Genomic DNA, 19,687 nt, shown 5'->3' with positions numbered 1-19,687 from the left:
TGTTGTTTGGTAACCATTAAAAAAACAGTTTTTTATTTAATTAATTAAAAATTTGGCAATTAAACATAAAATAGCATTTGGTAACTCTATTTTTATTTTTTATTTTTTTAAATTTTAAACAAAATTTATAAAATTTTGAAAATAGAAAATTTTCACTTTCAAAATTATTTTAAATTGTTTTCAACTTTTAGATTTTTTTCTTCTCTTCTTCAAATCATCACCTCATTTTATATTGCTAAACAAAACATAAAAATAAAAGTTATCAAACGCATTTATTATTTTTTATTTTTTATTTTTAAAAACAAAAATAGTTATCAAACATATTTTTATTTTTTAAAAATAAAAATAATATTTCCATTTTTGTGTTAAAAAAATTCAAAAACAAAAAATATATAAAAATATATTTTTGAAAGTGATGGAAGAGAAATTAAAAGTTTTTGTGAAGAGTTGATTTAAAAAGAATGAGAAAATATTTATGCAAACAGAAGCAAAACCCTCACCTGCTCATCACCGGTTTGGGAGAGATTGATCAGTTGGGATGGCGGGAATTCCTCTCATAAACCCTCAAAACCCAAATCAGATTCAGATGCAGCAGCCACCGCCACCGCCGCCGCCGTCCATTGCCGCCACTCTGCTTATTCGTCACCTTCCCGAAGCCATTCCTGAAGACACTCTCTCTCGGCTCTTCTCCCACTACGGTGCTTCCTCAGTTCGCCCATGCTCCGCCAATGGCCGGTATGCATTTATATGATAAGTATTCATTTTGTTAGTTCGAGCAATTTTACGAAATCATTTCGTCATGTGTTTTCTACAGAATGAGGAACTGTGCTTTTTTAGATTTCCCAAATGATGCACTGGCTTTTCAGGCACATCGCCAGTTGAATGGGTATGAGAAGTTCATATCTTGATAAACCCACCTTCAGTTTTCCCTTTCGTGTCCTTTTCTTCTTAGCAAGGTTTTGAAATGAAGTAACACACATGAGTTCTTGTTTTGAATTTGATAGGTTGAGGTTTCTTGGTAAAGTTTTGAAAGCAGAAAAGGCATCTAAGCAACCCCAGGATGATAATAAACCTCAGCCAGGTTCCCATGAAGCTCAATCTTCGGTTCTGAGCACAAGTGGCTCCAAAGAAAATGCTTCTGAGCAAGTCTCAAAACCGGGGTCCTTGCCTGCTGCTGATCCAATCGCCCCTAGACTTGGAGTGGACTATCCATTTCCTCCTTATCTCGAGTATGTCAGCTTTCTTTGCCTCTTTCAGTAACACATTGATATAACTCAAAAGCATGTTTAGACGTATGTGCTTTGGTCATTTATAAATCCCTTTGCATTTGAAGTTGAGGGTTTGAATATAGAGCAATGTACATACTGCAGATTTAATTTTTGGTCACTGGTCCAGAAACATAGATAGATGTTTATTGTAGGAACAAACTTCGTGATTATGGTTATAGTAATAATTTGGGCAGATTGTGTGCTACATTAATTGATCAACAAGTTTAAGGAGTAATACATAGTCATTAGAAGTTTCAAGCCAAAAGTTACAAACACGTTAAAGATGAGGGTAAGAAATGCAAATTTTCAAAAATAATTAACTGGATAAAGGGTTAGAAATGCTCACATACAAAACTAAAAAACTAGATAAATAAACAAATTTAGGAAACTATCATATATTTTATTTAGTATTTATAACTTGTAAGCTCCAAAGGCGTGATTCAAGATAAGTCTGATTATGCTGATGTTGTTTGATATATAACCATCAGTGGAGTTAATGCGATCATGCAAGACTTTTATTATTTAGTGTCTATCTGTGAGCTTTGCAGCTTCATAATTCTTATTATGTACTATTTCCACTGCAAGACTTTAGGTGTCAGTGTTGTTAGGTTTAGGTGACTCCTATGCTGAAGAAACCATTTGAAATGGACATTGGAGCCCCAATGTTTGAGGTAAATTCTGAAAAGATAATGACAAGTTGGAGACAGCAGAAACTAGTAAAGTAGTGACAAGGCAAGGTGATCTTTTATTGCCCTCTCTATTTACTTTAGTGGCTGATGGGCTTAGTAGAGTGATTATTGAAGCTGTGGCAAATGGTTTGGTTAAAGGTTTTTAAGTGAGAAGAGATGCTTTGTCACTGTCTCATTTACAGTTTGCAGACAAAACCTTATTCTTGAAGGTTGAAGATGGCTGTTTGCTGAATTTATGTAAGATTTGGAGGTTTTCTGCCTATTTTCTGGACTCAGGATAAATATGAGTAAGAGTATGCTAGTAAGTGTTAATGTACATGAGGATATGGTGTTGTCTTTTGCTGAGTTGTGAAGTTTGAGAGTGGCCATTTAAATATTTAAGGTTGTCCTTACTCCTTAGGAGAAAATCCTATAATTACTTTTTTTTTTTGGGAATCGATTGTTAGGATTAGGAAGGTGGCTAAGCGACTTGATGGATGGCCTATAGTTTTCCTTTCTAGAGGGGAAGACTCACTCTCATTCAAGCTGTACTATACGCATGTACATTGAGTTGGTGGGTTGTGAAGTTGGAGATTGGCCAATTAGATTTTTAGGGTTGTCCCAGGGGAAATCTTTTGAGAACTGGTTGTTAGGAAGGTGGCAAAGCGTCTCGATGAATGGTGTAGAGCTTTGATTTCCTTTCTTGAGGGGAAGACTCACTCTCATTCAAGCAGTTCTATCCTCAATTCCAATATACTATTTGTCACTTTTCAAAATGCCAAAAAGAGCTAGTTTATCCGTAGAAAAGTCAATGCAATATTTCTTTCGGGAAGGGACCACTAGTAGCTCAGGAAGAGGTAACCAATTGTTGAGGAAAGGTTAGTTTAGATATTGGTAACTTGGTGGGGAATAATAAATCCCTAGCTATTAAATGGTTATGGAGATTTTCTCTTGGGCAACACACTCTAAGGCACAAAATCATAAAAGTACGTTTGGAGGTCATAGCCTTGAGCTCTGCATAGTAAATTTTATTCGTCAGTGATTGCAGCTACCTTTTGTCATTTGCAATGTCAGATAACTTCTTTCAATTAATGTGTTGGCTGTTTGCTCACAGACCTCCTAGAATAGGTGAATTAAAATTTAAATCAGGAGCGAAGAAATTTTATGTACCTAGTATATTGCGTGCTAGAAAATGTCCAAAAGTTATATGTTGCCTCTTGTATGGCTGTGATTGTGTTTAATAGATATTAGATAGATCCAGGTTGAGTTGCTTTTACTGAAAAAGGTTTTACTACAGGTATGCTTACCCTCCACCAGATGGTAACATCCTTACAAACATTGTAAATGCTCTAATTGCTGTTCCTCGCTTCTATACACAGGTTCTCTCTAATCTCATCTGAAGCTACTATAAGAATTACAGCTTTCACGAGTTTATGATGTTCTTAGAATTAATCTTTCATCAATTAAATAGGTTTTAAGGAACATATTACTTACAAGTATGTAAAAACAATAGGTCTTGCACTTGATGAATAAAATGAACATTCCAGCTCCATTTCGTATGGCTATGCCCACTCCGCCTCTACCACCATTAGCACCAGTACCCCCGCCACCACCTCCCCCTCTTGAATCGACAAAGCAATCATTGGTAGAATCATCTAGTGAAGAGTCAGAGATGGAATCTTCAGATGAGGTAACATTTGTAGCTTCTAGGCAGCTAACAGCCTAACACCTGTAATTTTATATTATATGCATATGCATGTATGAATCAGTTTATTATTATTACTCAAGGCAGGAAAACAGGAAAAAGTTCAAAATCTCTATGTATAACTTGCTTCTTCAATATCGGTTTTTATTTTTAAAACACTTCTAAAATACTCTTTGTTCTCGTTCATATATGGAGATTCCAAATTATTGATTCGTTTGTGATGATATCTTATGAATTATATGTTCTAGAAGTAAAATATTATATTTTTTAAAAACCTAAATTATTGTTGTGGATCTTTGATATTCCAGAGTCAGACTATTTTGTGCTTTTTTATTCATATTTATTTCTGTAGACATATGCGGAGTTGCTTGAATCACGAGTCAAACCTAATGAAAATTTGTGTCGTGTCTTTTGCTACCAAAGCATTTACATGTTCTATTTAACAATATATTATTATTTATAGGAGGCTGAAAATGTCAATGGAGGCTCGAGAGGATTGAAGCGTGCCAGGCGGGAAGCTATTGTAGGTCCTGCAGTTGATAAAGATGTAGCTCATGAAACTGTGGGATTAAAACCAGCAACTCTGGTACCGAAGGAAAGACCAATTATAAAAAAGAGGAACCCTGTGCTGCAGGTAATTTACTTTTTATGCAAGATGATAATAGGATTTGCTCTTTTGTCTTGAAATTTTGATTTTCTATTTCCTATTTCTGCAGATAAAATTAGCACATAAGCCAGTCCAGAAGGAACACAATGATGATGAAATTACTAAAGAAACAGATGATCTGAAATCAGAGGCTTTAGATATCAAACCCTATGCAAGTCCAGAAGAAATACAGGGTGGAAAATTAGGCCCAGAGGAATTATTATCACTTCCAGTGTTTAAGGTACCAACTTTAAATCTTGGATGTAACACTTCATTGTTGATATGTTAAAACTTTTGTCCAGACTCCAGAGAGTGGCAAGAACATTGTCATGGATTTTTTTCCCAGCTGTTTGCTTGATAACTAGACATAAAGAAGAGATTATATCGAACTTTAACTTGTATTTTGCAGAATTATAAAGCTGGGAACCCCGCTCCTGTATTGTACATAAAGAACTTGGCAAAAGATGTTCTTCTTGATGATTTCTACTACATATTTGGTGAGCTCTCAATGATCATCTCATATACATTTTATTGTTGGTAGAAAAAACTAAATATCATTTTAGCAGTTCCATCTTCCATTCATTATAAAAGCGTAGGTGTTTTAATCAAATGTTTTAAAATGCTCGCATGTAAAATATCACGACTGTAATTTATAACCTGCTGTATATTATAGTTGAAAGAACCTATTTTGACCTGTTACAATTTACATCATGCTTATATCGTTCTGTAGGATCATTGTTTGGAAGTACCGATCTAGCCAAATCTAGTCTCAGTGTGAAGCTAATGCAGGTATGATCACTGAACACAATCAAGTTTCTAAAAACCCGCAAACCCGCAATTTACAGCATTGCATTTGACTCGAAAAACTCGCAAACCTAGCCGACCCGCAACCTGAAAACTCGTTTTTGGGAAAACCCATTGGATTCAGGTTAAATCCGACCCGAACTCGACAAAAGTTGGGTCGGGTTCGGGTTTGAAATTTGTTAAAACTCGGATTTGGATTTAAACCCGAAAAAATGGTATTTTTGAAAAAAAAGTGTAAAAAAATGTAATTTTGCAAAATTGGGCTTTTCGGCCCAAAACCCAATTGGCCCAGTCCAACCCAAAATCCAAAAAAAATGGTATTTTTGAAAAAAATGGTGTTAAAAAAAAGTGTAAAAAATGGTATTTTTGCAAAATTTGACTTTTCAGCCCAAAACACAAATAGCCCAGCCCAACCCGAATCAAATGCGAAACCGAACCCAAATAAAACCCGAAACCCGAAAATCCGACCCGTGTGCACCCGTGGTCTCTGCCTCGAAGTACCTGAGCAAGAAGTTTTGGTTATCTGTTTGGCATTTTCCATCTCTGTATGACTCATCAGTTACATGGGCTCTTTTCATATTTGAAGCTTTCAGTCTAGAGTTGGGAACCATGATAACAAATATTATCATTCATGTGATGCAATCAATGCTTGTGGATATCTTAATGTTTTAAATGTCAGGAAGGAAGAATGAGGGGCCAAGCTTTTGTGACATTCCCATCAGTTGAATTAGCCCAAAATGCTTTGGTATGTATCTAAATTTCATGAGACTTTTAGATCATTACATGTTATGTTATGTCCACTTATTTTCAAAACAAATCATTGGTTTCAGAATCTAGTGAATGGATACGAGTTCAAAGGCAAACCGATGGTCATTCAATTTGGCCGGAACCCTACAGCAGCCAAAGAAAAATGAATCTGCCAATGCCATTAGACAAACTTGAAGGTTCATTTCGTTTGCAACTGATGCTAATGCCTCCATATACTCAAGCTGGGATTATGATTAATTACTTGCTATTCCACAGCTAAACAGCACTGCCAGTTTGCTATACGAGCGAAATGCCACGCCGTTGATATCATGGTATGCCGCATAATCAACGGCTAAGATCAATCCAGGCATTCTGTGAAAGAGGCTGAGAGCATGAGAGAAGTGGAGTGAAGCCTCATGAGGTATCTCCCAAGTCTCACAAACTGTCCATTCTGCCTTCAAAATCTGGTGCAAGCCAATCTATTGAGTCATTCAAATGGAAAGATCCCAACAAGTATAGAAGTAGTATCAATTTTCCTTTTATTTATTTGTTGTCATTTTTATTTCATGTTTAAATGCATCGATAGTTTGAAAATGGTTACATCACTAGTCGAATAATTTATGGAAAAATTAAAACAAAAATAATGTTGGTTCCTGTATTTTGTAAAATAGTTCAAATAGACCCTTAAATCTTATTTTGATCAAAGTTTTTTTAACTAAAATCACAAATAATTTACTATATTAACAACTCAGAACAAGATCACAATTATTTTGCTTAATAATTGAATTGTTATATTTAATTTTTTATTTATTAAAATTAGGTTTAGAGAATTATTTGAATTATTTTATAACACACAAAATTCAAAAAATAATTTATTAAATTAAATGAAACAAAATATAAGGTATAAAAAGATATAAACACATTAAAGTTTAAATATGCCATTCACCAATGATAATTGTCATTTAGTTGCATTTTTTTTAATCTTTTCATTTCTTCAATAAAAAGAAAACATGTTTTTTATTTTTAAATATAAATTTTACTGAAAGCAATGGGGAACTTGATTTGGACTCTTGAATTTTAAATAAGGTGATTGAAGAGGAAACATGATAATTGGTTCATGGACTTGATTGACCCCAAATGATAACTTCCTCCATAAGTTTTTAACAAAGAAAACTTAATTGAGTTGTGCAAGTTTTCTTTCATTTTGACCAAAATCATCAAATTATTCTTTGATGTTCGAATATTCGATTGCATCACCAAAATGGCATATTTCGTCCTAATTAATTGAAGAATATTTTCAGTCTAATCAAAATGAAATATTTATAATTTAAAAAATGAAAAATAATAAGCTAAGGTTTAAGTCTGAAATAGAAGAAGGTTTTATACTTTTTGGATTCTGTACTTTTTTTTATTAGCTATATGGATTTTGTGTTTTAAAAAAATTATTTTTAGACTTTATATTTTGTAAAATTGTTCAAATAGATCCTTAAACTCAATTTTAATGAAGAAAAAATTGAATATAACAACACAATTTTTAAGCATAATTATTTTATTTTTGTTATGAATTATTAGTTTGGTGAATTATTTGTGATTTCAGTTGAGAAAACTTTGACCAAAATCGGGTTTAGGGTTCTATTTGAACCATTTTAAAAATATAGGGTCCAAAAAATAATTTTTCAAAATATAAGATCCAAACAAATAATGCAACAAAACACAATGTCAAAAAATGTATAAACCCTTAGAAGAAAACTGAAAAAAGATCTTATGCTAATAATAATTTATGACAAATATATTATTTTATATATAAATATTAAATTTTATAACAATGAGTATAAAATATTTTGTAACTTCCCCTAAAATTGTGGGAAGAGAATCAAATACTAGTTTTATAAATAGAATAAATTGTATTAATTTATTTTCATGCACAAATATTGTACTGTAATTTTTAAAAATTGATTTTTAACCTTTAACTCAGAATATTAAATAAAAGTGACTCGTGGACGTATGTAGATTTTAACTATTGAACCACGTACGTAAAATCTACGTGTACATTTCTTATTTTATGATATTATTAGTTTAATCGCTCTTATTTTTTGTTGACGAAAATTTGTGTCAACGATACAATTATAATATTAAATAAAAAAAAGTGAAAAATATCACTTTGTCGTCGTCTACAGTTGCCAACAAATTTACTAGGACACTATAAACTTCATCATTATTGGTGTATAACACTATAGATCTTAGCATTATTGATGCAAATTATGCAGTTGGGTTGGATTGAGTTTTTGTGTAATATTGGCACAAAAATAGTGAAATTTGGGTTGAAGATGCTTTAAGTGGGATTAGGCTTGTTTTAAATAAATAATAAAAAAAACTTAATTAATTATTGCATTAATATGGTCAACATAAAAAAAAGTCCACTATAAGTGCACTAAAAAACTTTTGTTTTTTCGGTAGTGTAAATTCGAAATATGGGTCAACAAAAAGATTAAATATTCAAAATCAGTCTTCTTCTTCTTATTATTATTAATTAAAAAAAATACTGAAGATATTAATAAGAAAATTACGAATCTTGTTGTGCCTGTTTTTTGTGCTCATGCTTTTATTGTGCTTATTATTGTAAAATATAACTATACGAGAATTATTCTAAAATAGAGTAACATTTTATGAAGACTTTATGGTTACATGAAAGGACTTTTTTGTAAAATGACTTATTTTTTAAAGTTATTTTGCACTTTAGTCTAGTTTTAATAATTCTTTGCAAAATAGTCTCTCATTATTTAGATAGGTAGTCGAAAATTTAGATAGGTGGTCGAAAATTTTAGACAACTGGTTGAATTTTAAAAAGATACAATTTTACAAAAAATTATCAAAAGTAGACCAGAGTACAAAATCACTTAAAAAAATATGCTATTTTCACAAATTTCTCTACATGAAATTAGACTATGAAAAGTTGTGATACTATAAAAAAATTCTACAAGATTTTAAATATTTGAGAAAGGTGGCTAAAACAAATTAATGAATTTTTAAAACTATGAGATATTGATGATATGAAGAGTAGTTGATTCTAGATATTATTTTTATTAACTTCAAATTTGTATGTAATAAATAAAAGTATTTATTTTTTACTTCATTTTATTCCTCATATCTAAATTATATTATCTTTTTTATATAATTTTAACACCAGTTGAGTTTGTATTTATATAATATTAATTTGTATATATTTATAAATTAAATCGTACCAATCTAAATATATTTATTAATTTTATTGTGCTATCTAAACACATCTATATACTTTGTTGTACCAATCAAAGTACAATTACTAATTGTTTTACTTTATGCATGTTGCAATCACTTATATTTAAACTATTTTATATATCTAAAGAAATTATACTATTTGAAATTTTTAGACAAAGACAGATTAGACATGCATTTATTCTAAATTTTTAGATAAAAAAAAATTCTAATTTAAAAAAAAAACACTATTTTTTTATGCAAAAAATATCTAAGTTATTTTAAAAAAAATATATTTATAATTAATTATCATAAAAATGTTATATTTTATATTGGATTTATTATTTATTTATTAATGTGGACAGATAATTTTAAGTGGAGAGTGTAGAGAAAACTTGTGGTTAAAATATTACTTAAAATGTGGGGTATATTGACTTATTCCTTATTCTCAAACAAGTAATTATTTTATTTGCTTTTCACTTAAAATAATAAAAAAAACTCTGTAAAAAAATTAGTTTAAAAATATGATTTACAGAAATATTATTATAAAATAAATTAGAAAAAAAATCCAAAATTAAACAAAAAGCTTTAACATTTATGAATTTAGAATTTTTGCATTTTTTTGAGAGCCCAATATAGAAAAAAAATAAAATATGATCCTTTAGTATTTGATAATTCACCGGTCATAATCCTAATATACATATTCAATACAATATTGTTATATTATATATTTACTATTGTTTTTTTTAAATCAGAATCATGTTTCAATTTTACTTGAGTCACAATTTTAATTTTTTACTTATTTATTTAATAATTTTTTTTATATATTTTCAATAAAAAATAATTGATTTTGTTGACTTTTTAAATTAATTTGCACAACACAATTATAAAAATCGAGCCAAATATAACATTGACTCATTTGATTCCATTGGAGTTGGTCTTATGTTGTAACATAATTTTCTTATTCTTGATTCTAGATATTATTTTTATTTTACTTTAAATTTGTATGTAATATACAAAAGGTATTTAAAAAACACTATATTTTATTTCCCATATCTTATTCATCTTATCTTTTCATATAAATTTACCAATTATATCATACCAATATAAATATATTTATTAATTGCATTGTACTATCTATCTAAACACATCTATAAACTTTGTTGTTCCAATCAAAATACAACAACTAATTGATATCTAAACTATTTCGATACACCAAAGAAATTATTTAGAGGCATGAATTTTTAGACAAAGGCAGATTAGACCTAACCTGTACTCAGAATTTTCCGTTGTAATTTTAGCAAAATACTATTTTTTTATGCAAAAAAAGACACCTAATTTTTTTTAAAATATATTTTTTATGTAATATTAATTATCATAAAAATGTTATATTTATTTGTATGTAATATACAGAAGGTATTTAAAAAAAAACTATATTTTATTCCTCATATCTAATTTATATTATCTTTTCATATAAATTTACCAATTATATCGTACCAATATAAATATAATTATTAATTGTATTGTGCTATCTATTTAAACACATATATAAACTTTCTTGTACCAATCAAAATACAACAACTAATTGATATCTAAACTATTTCGATACACCAAAGAAATTATTTGGAAGCGTGAATTTTTAGACAAAGACATATTAGACCTGACGTGTACTCAGAATTTTCTATTGAAATTTTAGTAAAATACTATTTTTTTTATGCAAAAAAAACACCTAAATTATTATTTTTTTTAAAATATATTTTTTATGTAATATTAATTATCATAAAAATGTTATATTTATTTGTATGTAATATACAAAAGTATTTAAAAAAAACTATATTTTATTCCTCATATCTAATTTATATTATCTTTTCATATAAATTTACCCATTATATCGTACCAATATAAATATATTTATTAATTATATTGTGCTATCTATCTAAGCACATTTATAAACTTTGTTGTACCAATCAAAATACAACAACTAATTGATATCTAAACTATTTCGATGCACCAAATAAATTATTTAGAGGCGTAAATTTTTAGACAGACAGATTAGACCTAACTTGTACTCAGAATTTTCCGTTGAAATTTTAGCAAAATACTATATTTTTTTATGCAAAAAAAAAACACCTAATTTTTTTTTAAATATATATTTTTTTATGTAATATTAATTATCATAAAAATATTATATTTATTTGTATGTAATATACAAAAGGTATTTTACAAAAAACTATATTTTATTCCTCATATCTAATTTATATTATCTTTTTATATAAATTTACCCATTATATCGTACCAATATAAATATATTTATTAGTTGTATTGTGCTTTCTATCTAAACATATCAGTTAAACTTTGTTGCACCAATCAAAATACAACAACCATTGATATCTAAACTACTTCGGTACACCAAAGAAATTATTTAGAAGCGTAAATTTTTAAACAAAGACATATTAGACTTGATCTGTACTCAGAATTTTTGGTTAAAATTTTAGCAAAATACTATTTTTTTTTTTTTGCAAATAAACACCTAATTTCTTTTTTTAAATATATTTTTTATGTATAATTAATTATCATAAAAATGTTATATTTTTACTTATTTATTAATGTGGAGAAATAATTTTAGGTTAGAGAGTGCAGTGAAAACTTGTGGATAAAATATTTATCTACTAGTGAACACTACTTAAAATGTGGGGGTATATATTGAGTTATTCCTTCTCAAACAACAAGTAATTATTTTATTTTATTTTATTTGCTTACCACTTAAAAAAAAAAAAAAACAGTGTAATGTAGTGCCACGTGTCCAAAAGTATATAGCACGTGCATCATCATCCAACAGTAAAACACGGTCCTCCAAATCTGGATAAAATAATATTATGATAAATAATAAGATACCATAGTATATATAAAAATAACTAATTGATAATTAATCCACAAATGAGTTTTGAAGATAACCAAAAGTAACTTAAATAATATGATCTAAAAATAAAGCTTTTAATAAAAAAAAAATTGACCAATATGTATCTTATCAGTATTGTAAGCAACTAAAATATAATTTTTTATAATTTTGGAAAGTGGGATTTTCCAAAAAAATTCAAAATTCAGTATGCTATGCTGACGTGGTTTCAATATTTGTATAAATAATTTGGCTGAAGGTATTTTTGTAAATACTTTAGATTTTAGGTATATAATTGTAGGGAATTTCTCATATAGAGGTTTCATTTTAAGCCCTACCAGTGGGGCTCTCGGTGTTCTCGACCTTTGAATATTTTTCGGTGCGATTTTTTATGACCGTGTATATTGTAGCTATTTAGAGCATCGACATGATTTTTAGAAAATTCTGAATAGTTTACAGTACCGAAAACTAGGTTCAAACACATTGTTGCACGCGTGACTAATTTCTTTTATGCGCGTGGAAAGCAACTGAATAGCCACACCGATAGAGCTTAAAGTGAAACCCATGTAGAAGAATTGTCCTATAATTGTACATTTCCCATAAAAAAAATGAAACTTTAATATTTATGACAAATATATTATTTTACTTATAAATATTAAATTTTATAACAATCCATATAAAATATTTTGTAACTTCCCCTAAAATGGTGGGAAGAGAATCAAATACCAATTCTTTAGATAGATTTAATTGTATTAATTTATTTTCATGGACAAATATTGTACTGTAATTTTTGGAAATTGATTTCTAACCTTTAACTCAGAATATTCAATAAAAGTGACTCGTGGACGTAGATAGATTTTAACTACTGAACCACGTAAAATTTATGTGTACATTTCTTATTTTATGATATTATTAGCTTAATCGTTCTTATTTTTTTGTTGACGAAAATTTGTGTTAACAATACAGTTATAATATTAAATAAAAACAAGTGAAAAATATCACTTTGTCGTCCTAGGACACCGTAAACTTCAACATTATTGGTGTATAACACTGTAGATCTTAACATTATTGGTACAAATTATGTAGTTGGGTTGGATTGAATTTTTGTATAATATTGGCACAAAAAAAGTGAAATTTGGGTTGAAGATGCTCTAGTAAGATTAGTCTTGTTTTAAATAAATAATAAAAAAAAAACCTTAATTAATTATTGCATTAATATGGTCAACATAAAAAAAGTCCACTTTAGGTGCACTAAAAAACTTTTATTTTCTCGATAGTGTAAATTCGAAATATGGGTCAACAAAAAGATTAAATATTCAAAATCAGTTTTCTTCTTCTTCTTATTATTATTAATTAAAAAAATACTGAAGATATTAATAAGAAAATTACGAATCTTATTGTACCTGTTTTTTGTGCTCGTGCTTTTATTGTGCTTATTATTGTAAAATATAACTATACGAGAATTATTCTAAAATAGAAACATTTTATGAAGACTTTATGGTTACATGAAAGGATTTTTTTGGCAAAATGGTTTATTTTTTAAAGTTATTTTACACTTTAATTTAATTTTAATAATTCTTTGCAAAATAGTCTCTAATAATTTAGACAGGTGGTCGAAAAATTTAGATAGGTAGTCGAAAATTTTAGACAGTTGGTTGAAAAATTTAGACAACTGGTCAAAAAATTTAGACAACTGGTCGAATTTTAAACAGAGGTCATTTTACAAAAAATTATCAAAAGTAGGCCAGAGTGCAAAAATTCTTAAAAAAAATATACTATTTTCACTAATTTCTCTACATGAAATTAGACTATGAAAAGTTGTGATACTATAAAAAAATTCTACAAGATTATAAATATTTGAGAAAGGTGGCTAAAACAAATTAATGAATTTTTAAAACTATGAGATATTGATGATATGAAGAGTAGTTGATTCTAGATATTATTTTTATTAACTTCAAATTTGTATGTAATAAATAAAAGTATTTATTTTTTACTTCATTTTATTCCTCATATCTAAATTATATTATCTTTTTATATAATTTTATCGCTTTGTGTTTGTATTTATATCATATTAATTTGTATATATTTATAAATTATATCGTACCAATCTAAATATATTTATTAATTTTATTGTGCTATCTAAACACATCTATATATTTTGTTGTACCAATCAAAGTACAATTACTAAATGTTTTACTTTATGCATGTTGCAATCACTTATATTTAAATTATTTTATATATCTAAAGAAATTATACTATTTGAAATTTTTAGACAAAGACATATTAGACATGCATTTACTCTAAATTTTTAGATAAAAAAAAATTCTAATTTAAAAAAAAAACACTATTTGTTTATGAAAAAAATATCTAAGTTATTTAAAAAAAATTATTTATAATTAATTATCATAAAAATGTTATATTTTATATTGGATTTATTATTATTTGTTAATGTGGACAAATAATTTTAGGTGGAGAGTGTAGTGAAAATTTGTGGTTAAAATATTACTTAAAATGTGGGGTATATTGACTTATTCCTTCTTATCAAACAAGTAATTATTTTATTTGCTTCCTACTTAAAATAATAAAAAAAAACTCTGTAACAAAGTGCCACGTGTCAATTTGTAAAAAAATTAGTTTAAAAATATGATTTACATAAATATTATTATAAAATAAATTAGAAAAAAAAATCCAAAATTAAACAAAAAGCTTTAACATTTAAGAATTTAGAATTTAGAATTTTTGCATTTTTTTGAGAGCCCAATATAGAAAAAAAAAATATATGATCCTTTAGTATTTGATAATTCACCAGTCATAATCCTAATATACATATTCAATACAATATTGTTATATTATATATTTACTATTATTTTTTTTAATCAGAATAATGTTTCAATTTTACTTGAGTCACAACGTTAATTTTTTACTTATTTATTTAATAATTTGTTAATATATTTTCAATAAAAAATAATTGATTTTGTTGACTTTTTAAATTAATTTGCACAACATAATTGTAAAAATCGAGCAAAATATAACATTGACTCATTTAATTCCATTGGAGTTGGCCTTATAACTTGATATCTTACATTTATCCACCAACTGTCTAAATTTTATTGGTTTTGACAAAATTATGTTTACTCCTTGAGATCAATATTTACTATAAAGACCTATTATACAAGTAATTGTCTTATAATCACGGCTAATTCTAGACATAAACGAGTCAGGTTTGTGCTTAGATCCTCCATTTAAAAGGGTCCTAAATTCTAGAAAAATACCATTTTTTTTTTTACAAAAGATCTCTAAATTCAAACATATATATCATTTTATAATGCATATTGTGAAAAATTCTACAAGATTATAAGAAACATTTGAGAAATGTTAGTAAAGAAAGTAATGAATTATTTAAACTAGAAGATATTGATGATATGGAGAGTAAATGAAGCTAAATATATTATATGAACATACTTAATAGTTTAAATGTTACTTCATTATAATATTTTTATTTACTTTAAATTTGTATGTAATATGCAAAAGGTATTTTAAAAAAAAAATACTATATTTTATTCCTCATATCTAATCTATATTATCTTTTCATATAAATTTACCCATTATATCCCACCAATATAAATATATTTATTAATTGTATTGCGCTATCTATCAAAACACATTTATAAACTTTGTTGTACCAATCAAAATACAACAACTAATTGATATCTAAACTATTTTGATGCACCAAAAAAATTATATATAGGTATGAATTTTTAGACAAAGACAGATTAGACCTGACCTGTACTCAGAATTTTCGGTTAAAATTTTAGCAAAATACTATTTTTTTTTTTTTTCAAAAAAACACCTAATTTATTTTTTTTAAATATATTTTTTATGTATAATTAATTATCATACAAATGTTATATTTTTACGTATTTATTAATGTGGAGAAATAATTTTAGGTTAGAGAGTGTAGTGAAAACTTGTGGATAAAATATTATCTACTAGTGAACACTACTCATAATGTGGGGTATATATTGACTTATTCCTCATCAAACAACAAGTAATTATTTTATTTTATTTTATTAGCTTCCCACTTCAAAAAAAAAAAAAAAAAACAGTGTAACGTAGTGCCACGTGTCCAAAAGTATATAGCTCACGTGCATCATCATCCAACCGTAAAAAACGGTCCTCCAAATCTGAATGTGGATAAAATAATATTCAGATAAAGAGAGACCAAGTCCAAGACCACAAAATCCTCCTTCTTCACACCGTTGGATTCAAATCAAATCAGCCTCTTACTTTTTAATCCAACGCTCCAGATTTTTCCACGTCACCATTCCTTTACTCTGATACTGAAATTACGCAATTGCCCCCAATCTGATGTATATATTCGTTTTCTTCTTCCCTGATCGATTTTCCTCCTAAATGTCAAGGCTTGTAGGCTCAGCAAACTGAACCACTTTTCGTTTCTCTCTTCGCAAGAAAACTTTTTTCTTTCTTTTTTCTCTTTTTTCTTTCCTGGGTTTTTCTGGGTTCGAGGGATTTTGTTTGTTTAGCAGGAAAGTTTGTGAGATTTTGTTTGTTTAGCAGGAAAGTTTGTGAGAATTTTTTTTTTTTTTTCCTTTCCCATGGCTGAGGTTTTGAGCAAAACAAATCTGGTTTCGTCATGGCATCAAAATTTCAATCATCATCAAAAGATCTCTGTTTTTCCCAAGAGCTGTAACTTCAATAGATCAGGCTCCTTTTGTTCTCTGACACTCAAATCAAACGTGTCTTCTTCTTCCTCTTCATTTTTGTCAACCGGTGATTTTCACGGCAAGAGAATTTCGCTTCAGAATAATGAAGCCTTTTCGAGAAGAACAGCTTTTCAGTCCCAATCATCCACAATAAAGGCCCAGGTTGGTTTTGTTTTAATCATTAATTTTGTAATTTTCTTTCTATTTATATTCCAATAAATATATTTTCTGTTTATGGTAATTAATTTTGTGTATAATCATGATCTTTGAAATTTGCAGACAACTCTTCGAATTGGGAAAGCCCAGAAATGGTGGGAGAAAGGGCTTCACCCAAATATGAAGGAGGTGGAATCTGCAGAAGACCTGGTAGAATCCCTTTCAAAAGCTGGGGATAAGCTAGTTATTGTTGATTTCTTTTCTCCTGGTTGTGGTGGCTGCAGAGCTCTTCATCCCAAGGTAACAAAGATCTTTTGTTTATTTATTTTGATTATTTCAGAAAAAATCTTTGATCAATTTTTGGTGGACCCAGTTCTTAATTTTGTTTGTTTATGTGGTTGGTGGTGGTGACAGATATGTCAGATGGCAGAGATGAACCCAGATGTTCAATTTCTTCAGGTCAACTATGAAGAGCACAAATCCATGTGTTATAGTCTCAATGTCCATGTTTTGCCCTTCTTCCGCTTCTACAGAGGAGCTCATGGCCGTTTATGCAGCTTTAGCTGTACTAATGCCACGGTTAGTCTTAGTCCCATCTTGCTTTTCCCTTTGCTTGTTCATAAGCTTTTCAGAACTGGGTTGAATTGTGTCAATTGCTCCCTTGTTATCTGATTTGATTGACTTCTCAAATCTATTCTCAAACCAAATTTGAAATTTTGAATGATAGTTTTTCCCCACACAATCTTGTGTTTCATATAATGGACTCATCCTAAGACTAGATAGCTGTGCTATTTTAGGTAAAAGCTTCTTGGGTTGAATTGTGTCAATTGCTCCCTTGTTATCTGATTTGATTGAGTTCTTAAATCTATTCTCAAACCAAATTTGAAATTTGGAATAATAGTTTTTCACCACACAATCTTGTGTTATAGCTGTGCTATTTTAGGTAAAAGCTTCTTGATTTGAGCCACAAGCCTGAAATGGACTAGTCCTCATATTACATAGAACATAGAATTCAGTACTTTTTATATTAGGATTGATCTTCTTTTTCTGATCAGACTAATCCATTTACTTTCCAACTTTGATTGATCAATGAAAGTCTTAACACATATCAATTTCAAGCTGTTTTTTCTTATTGGAATTAATGTCTGATGGGAACTGGTATTGCAGATCAAGAAATTCAAAGATGCATTGGCCAAACACACCCCGGATCGCTGCAGCATCGGGCCAGTAAAAGGGCTGGAAGAGAAAGAGCTCTTAGCCCTGGCTGCTAATAAAGATCTTTCATTCAACTACACACCAAAGCCTGTTGAGGAGCCTGTTCCTGCAGAAAAACAACTAGTTGTGGCAGAAGCAGAATCATCTTCTACTTCTAACCAAGAACCTGTTCTTCCAAGAACACCAAGGTTTGCTCAAGATTCTGAGGAGAAAACAGTATTGGCCGCCGCCGGGAGATGATGCGCTAATTTTTTCGCCGTCCCCGACTTGACTATATCCATGTACAGTTTGGTTTATACTTCTCTTTTATCATCCTGTAATATCCACCATCCATTATAGATGTCAAAAAATGACAGCCATAAAATCAAGATCAAGACAAACTGTACTGAGTGTCCCCAAGGAGTTGTTGTAGCCCTAGGCCTTTGGATTTATTTTTTTGGATCCTGGCCTTAGTAGTTTTTTTTTTTTTTTGCCAATATTCAAGAAGAGCAAACAGTTGTGTTTTGTTTTGTTGGTTTGCTCTTTTATGTTGTGGAGGGAAAAACTCACCTCCTCTTTGTGATTGTAAAAAAGCTTGTTCTTCTATTCTCATGTAGAAGATATATATATATAAATACATAATATAAATTTTTATTATTTTTCTAAAGAGTTGATTCTTTTACTTTCTCCACTTGTTGGAATTGATATGAACCTTCAGTTAAATATTAATAATATTAATATTCGTACTAAATAACTATAATATACGTTATTATAAAAATTGTATATATAAACAAAGAGTATACCACATCAGCTCCTTATGAATATTATATGTATGAAGATTGCATTATATGACGTTGCAAATTTATGTCTTGTAGAAGAAGCAATACTCCATTGATGTGTGGACAGCATTATAGTGTTATTGTTTAAATTAATGGTTTAATGGTGAATTGCTTATAGTTTGTCATATATTTATTGGCTAAATCTCATAAATGACTTTTTCTCAAGCCTAGTTTTAGTTTTGTCCTTTAGTTGTGGAATTTGAAATTTAAACAACTCCTCACACTTTTGCAAAAAAATTGAAGAAAAATGCTTTTTATATTTTGAACGAGAAGTAGAGTTTGAGACCGAGAAGTAGAGTTTGAGACGGATGTCAAACACAATCTCGGCCAGATGTCAGATACTTATTGACTGTATTTCGAATGTGATGTAGAAACGAGATGAATATTCGAATATGTGTGAAAGTGTCATTAGATGTGTGAATGTCATATAATAATTATTAATATTAATATACGTACTAAATAACTATAAGTATCAAAATATAAAAAAATTGTATATATAAACAAAGAGTATACCACATCAGCTCCCTATGAATATTATATGTATGAAGATTGCATTATATGACGTTGCAAATTTATGTGTTGTAGAAGAAGCAATACTCCATTGATAGTGGGTACAGCTATTATAGCATTATTATAGTGTTATTGTTTATATTAATGGTTTAATGGTGAATTGGTTATAGTTTGTCATATATTTATTGGCTAAATCTCATAAATGACTTTTTCTCAAACCTACTTTTACTTTTGTCCTTTAGTTGTGGAATTTGAAATTTAAACAACTCCTCATACTTTTGCAAAAAATTAAAGAA

General features: G+C 28.7%; 2 protein-coding genes across 3 annotated transcripts; both read left to right on the top strand.

The window, feature by feature from the left end:
• Positions 1 to 456: 456 nt before the first annotated feature.
• Positions 457 to 6,537, top strand: LOC133824706 (U11/U12 small nuclear ribonucleoprotein 65 kDa protein). 2 transcript variants are annotated; one of them, XM_062257674.1, is made up of 12 exons: positions 458 to 735; positions 815 to 886; positions 1,005 to 1,229; positions 3,234 to 3,315; positions 3,450 to 3,626; positions 4,105 to 4,275; positions 4,358 to 4,528; positions 4,697 to 4,784; positions 5,018 to 5,076; positions 5,771 to 5,836; positions 5,922 to 6,035; positions 6,115 to 6,537. In XM_062257674.1, exons 1-11 carry the CDS (start codon positions 539 to 541, stop codon positions 6,003 to 6,005), a joined length of 1,392 nt encoding a protein of 463 aa, XP_062113658.1. In that variant the 5' UTR covers positions 458 to 538; the 3' UTR covers positions 6,006 to 6,035; positions 6,115 to 6,537. The 2 variants fall into 2 exon arrangements, 1 of the variants encoding a protein (XP_062113658.1); XR_009888562.1 differs by lacking the exon at positions 6,115 to 6,537 and having other exon boundaries at positions 457 to 735; positions 5,775 to 5,836; positions 5,922 to 6,008.
• A 9,836-nt stretch (positions 6,538 to 16,373) lies between these two features.
• LOC133824705 (thioredoxin-like 1-1, chloroplastic) lies at positions 16,374 to 18,709 on the top strand. The gene is made up of 4 exons (XM_062257672.1): positions 16,374 to 16,854; positions 16,972 to 17,148; positions 17,263 to 17,427; positions 18,016 to 18,709. Exons 1-4 carry the CDS (start codon positions 16,585 to 16,587, stop codon positions 18,301 to 18,303), a joined length of 900 nt encoding a protein of 299 aa, XP_062113656.1. The 5' UTR covers positions 16,374 to 16,584; the 3' UTR covers positions 18,304 to 18,709.
• Positions 18,710 to 19,687: the final 978 nt, after the last annotated feature.

The sequence above is a fragment of the Humulus lupulus genome, chromosome 3, assembly GCF_963169125.1.
Source record: "Humulus lupulus chromosome 3, drHumLupu1.1, whole genome shotgun sequence".
In the NCBI taxonomy this organism is placed as follows: Eukaryota; Viridiplantae; Streptophyta; class Magnoliopsida; order Rosales; family Cannabaceae; genus Humulus; species Humulus lupulus.
The sequence above is the reverse complement of the archived record's forward strand: the minus strand, read 5'-3'. Positions and strand labels throughout refer to the sequence as shown.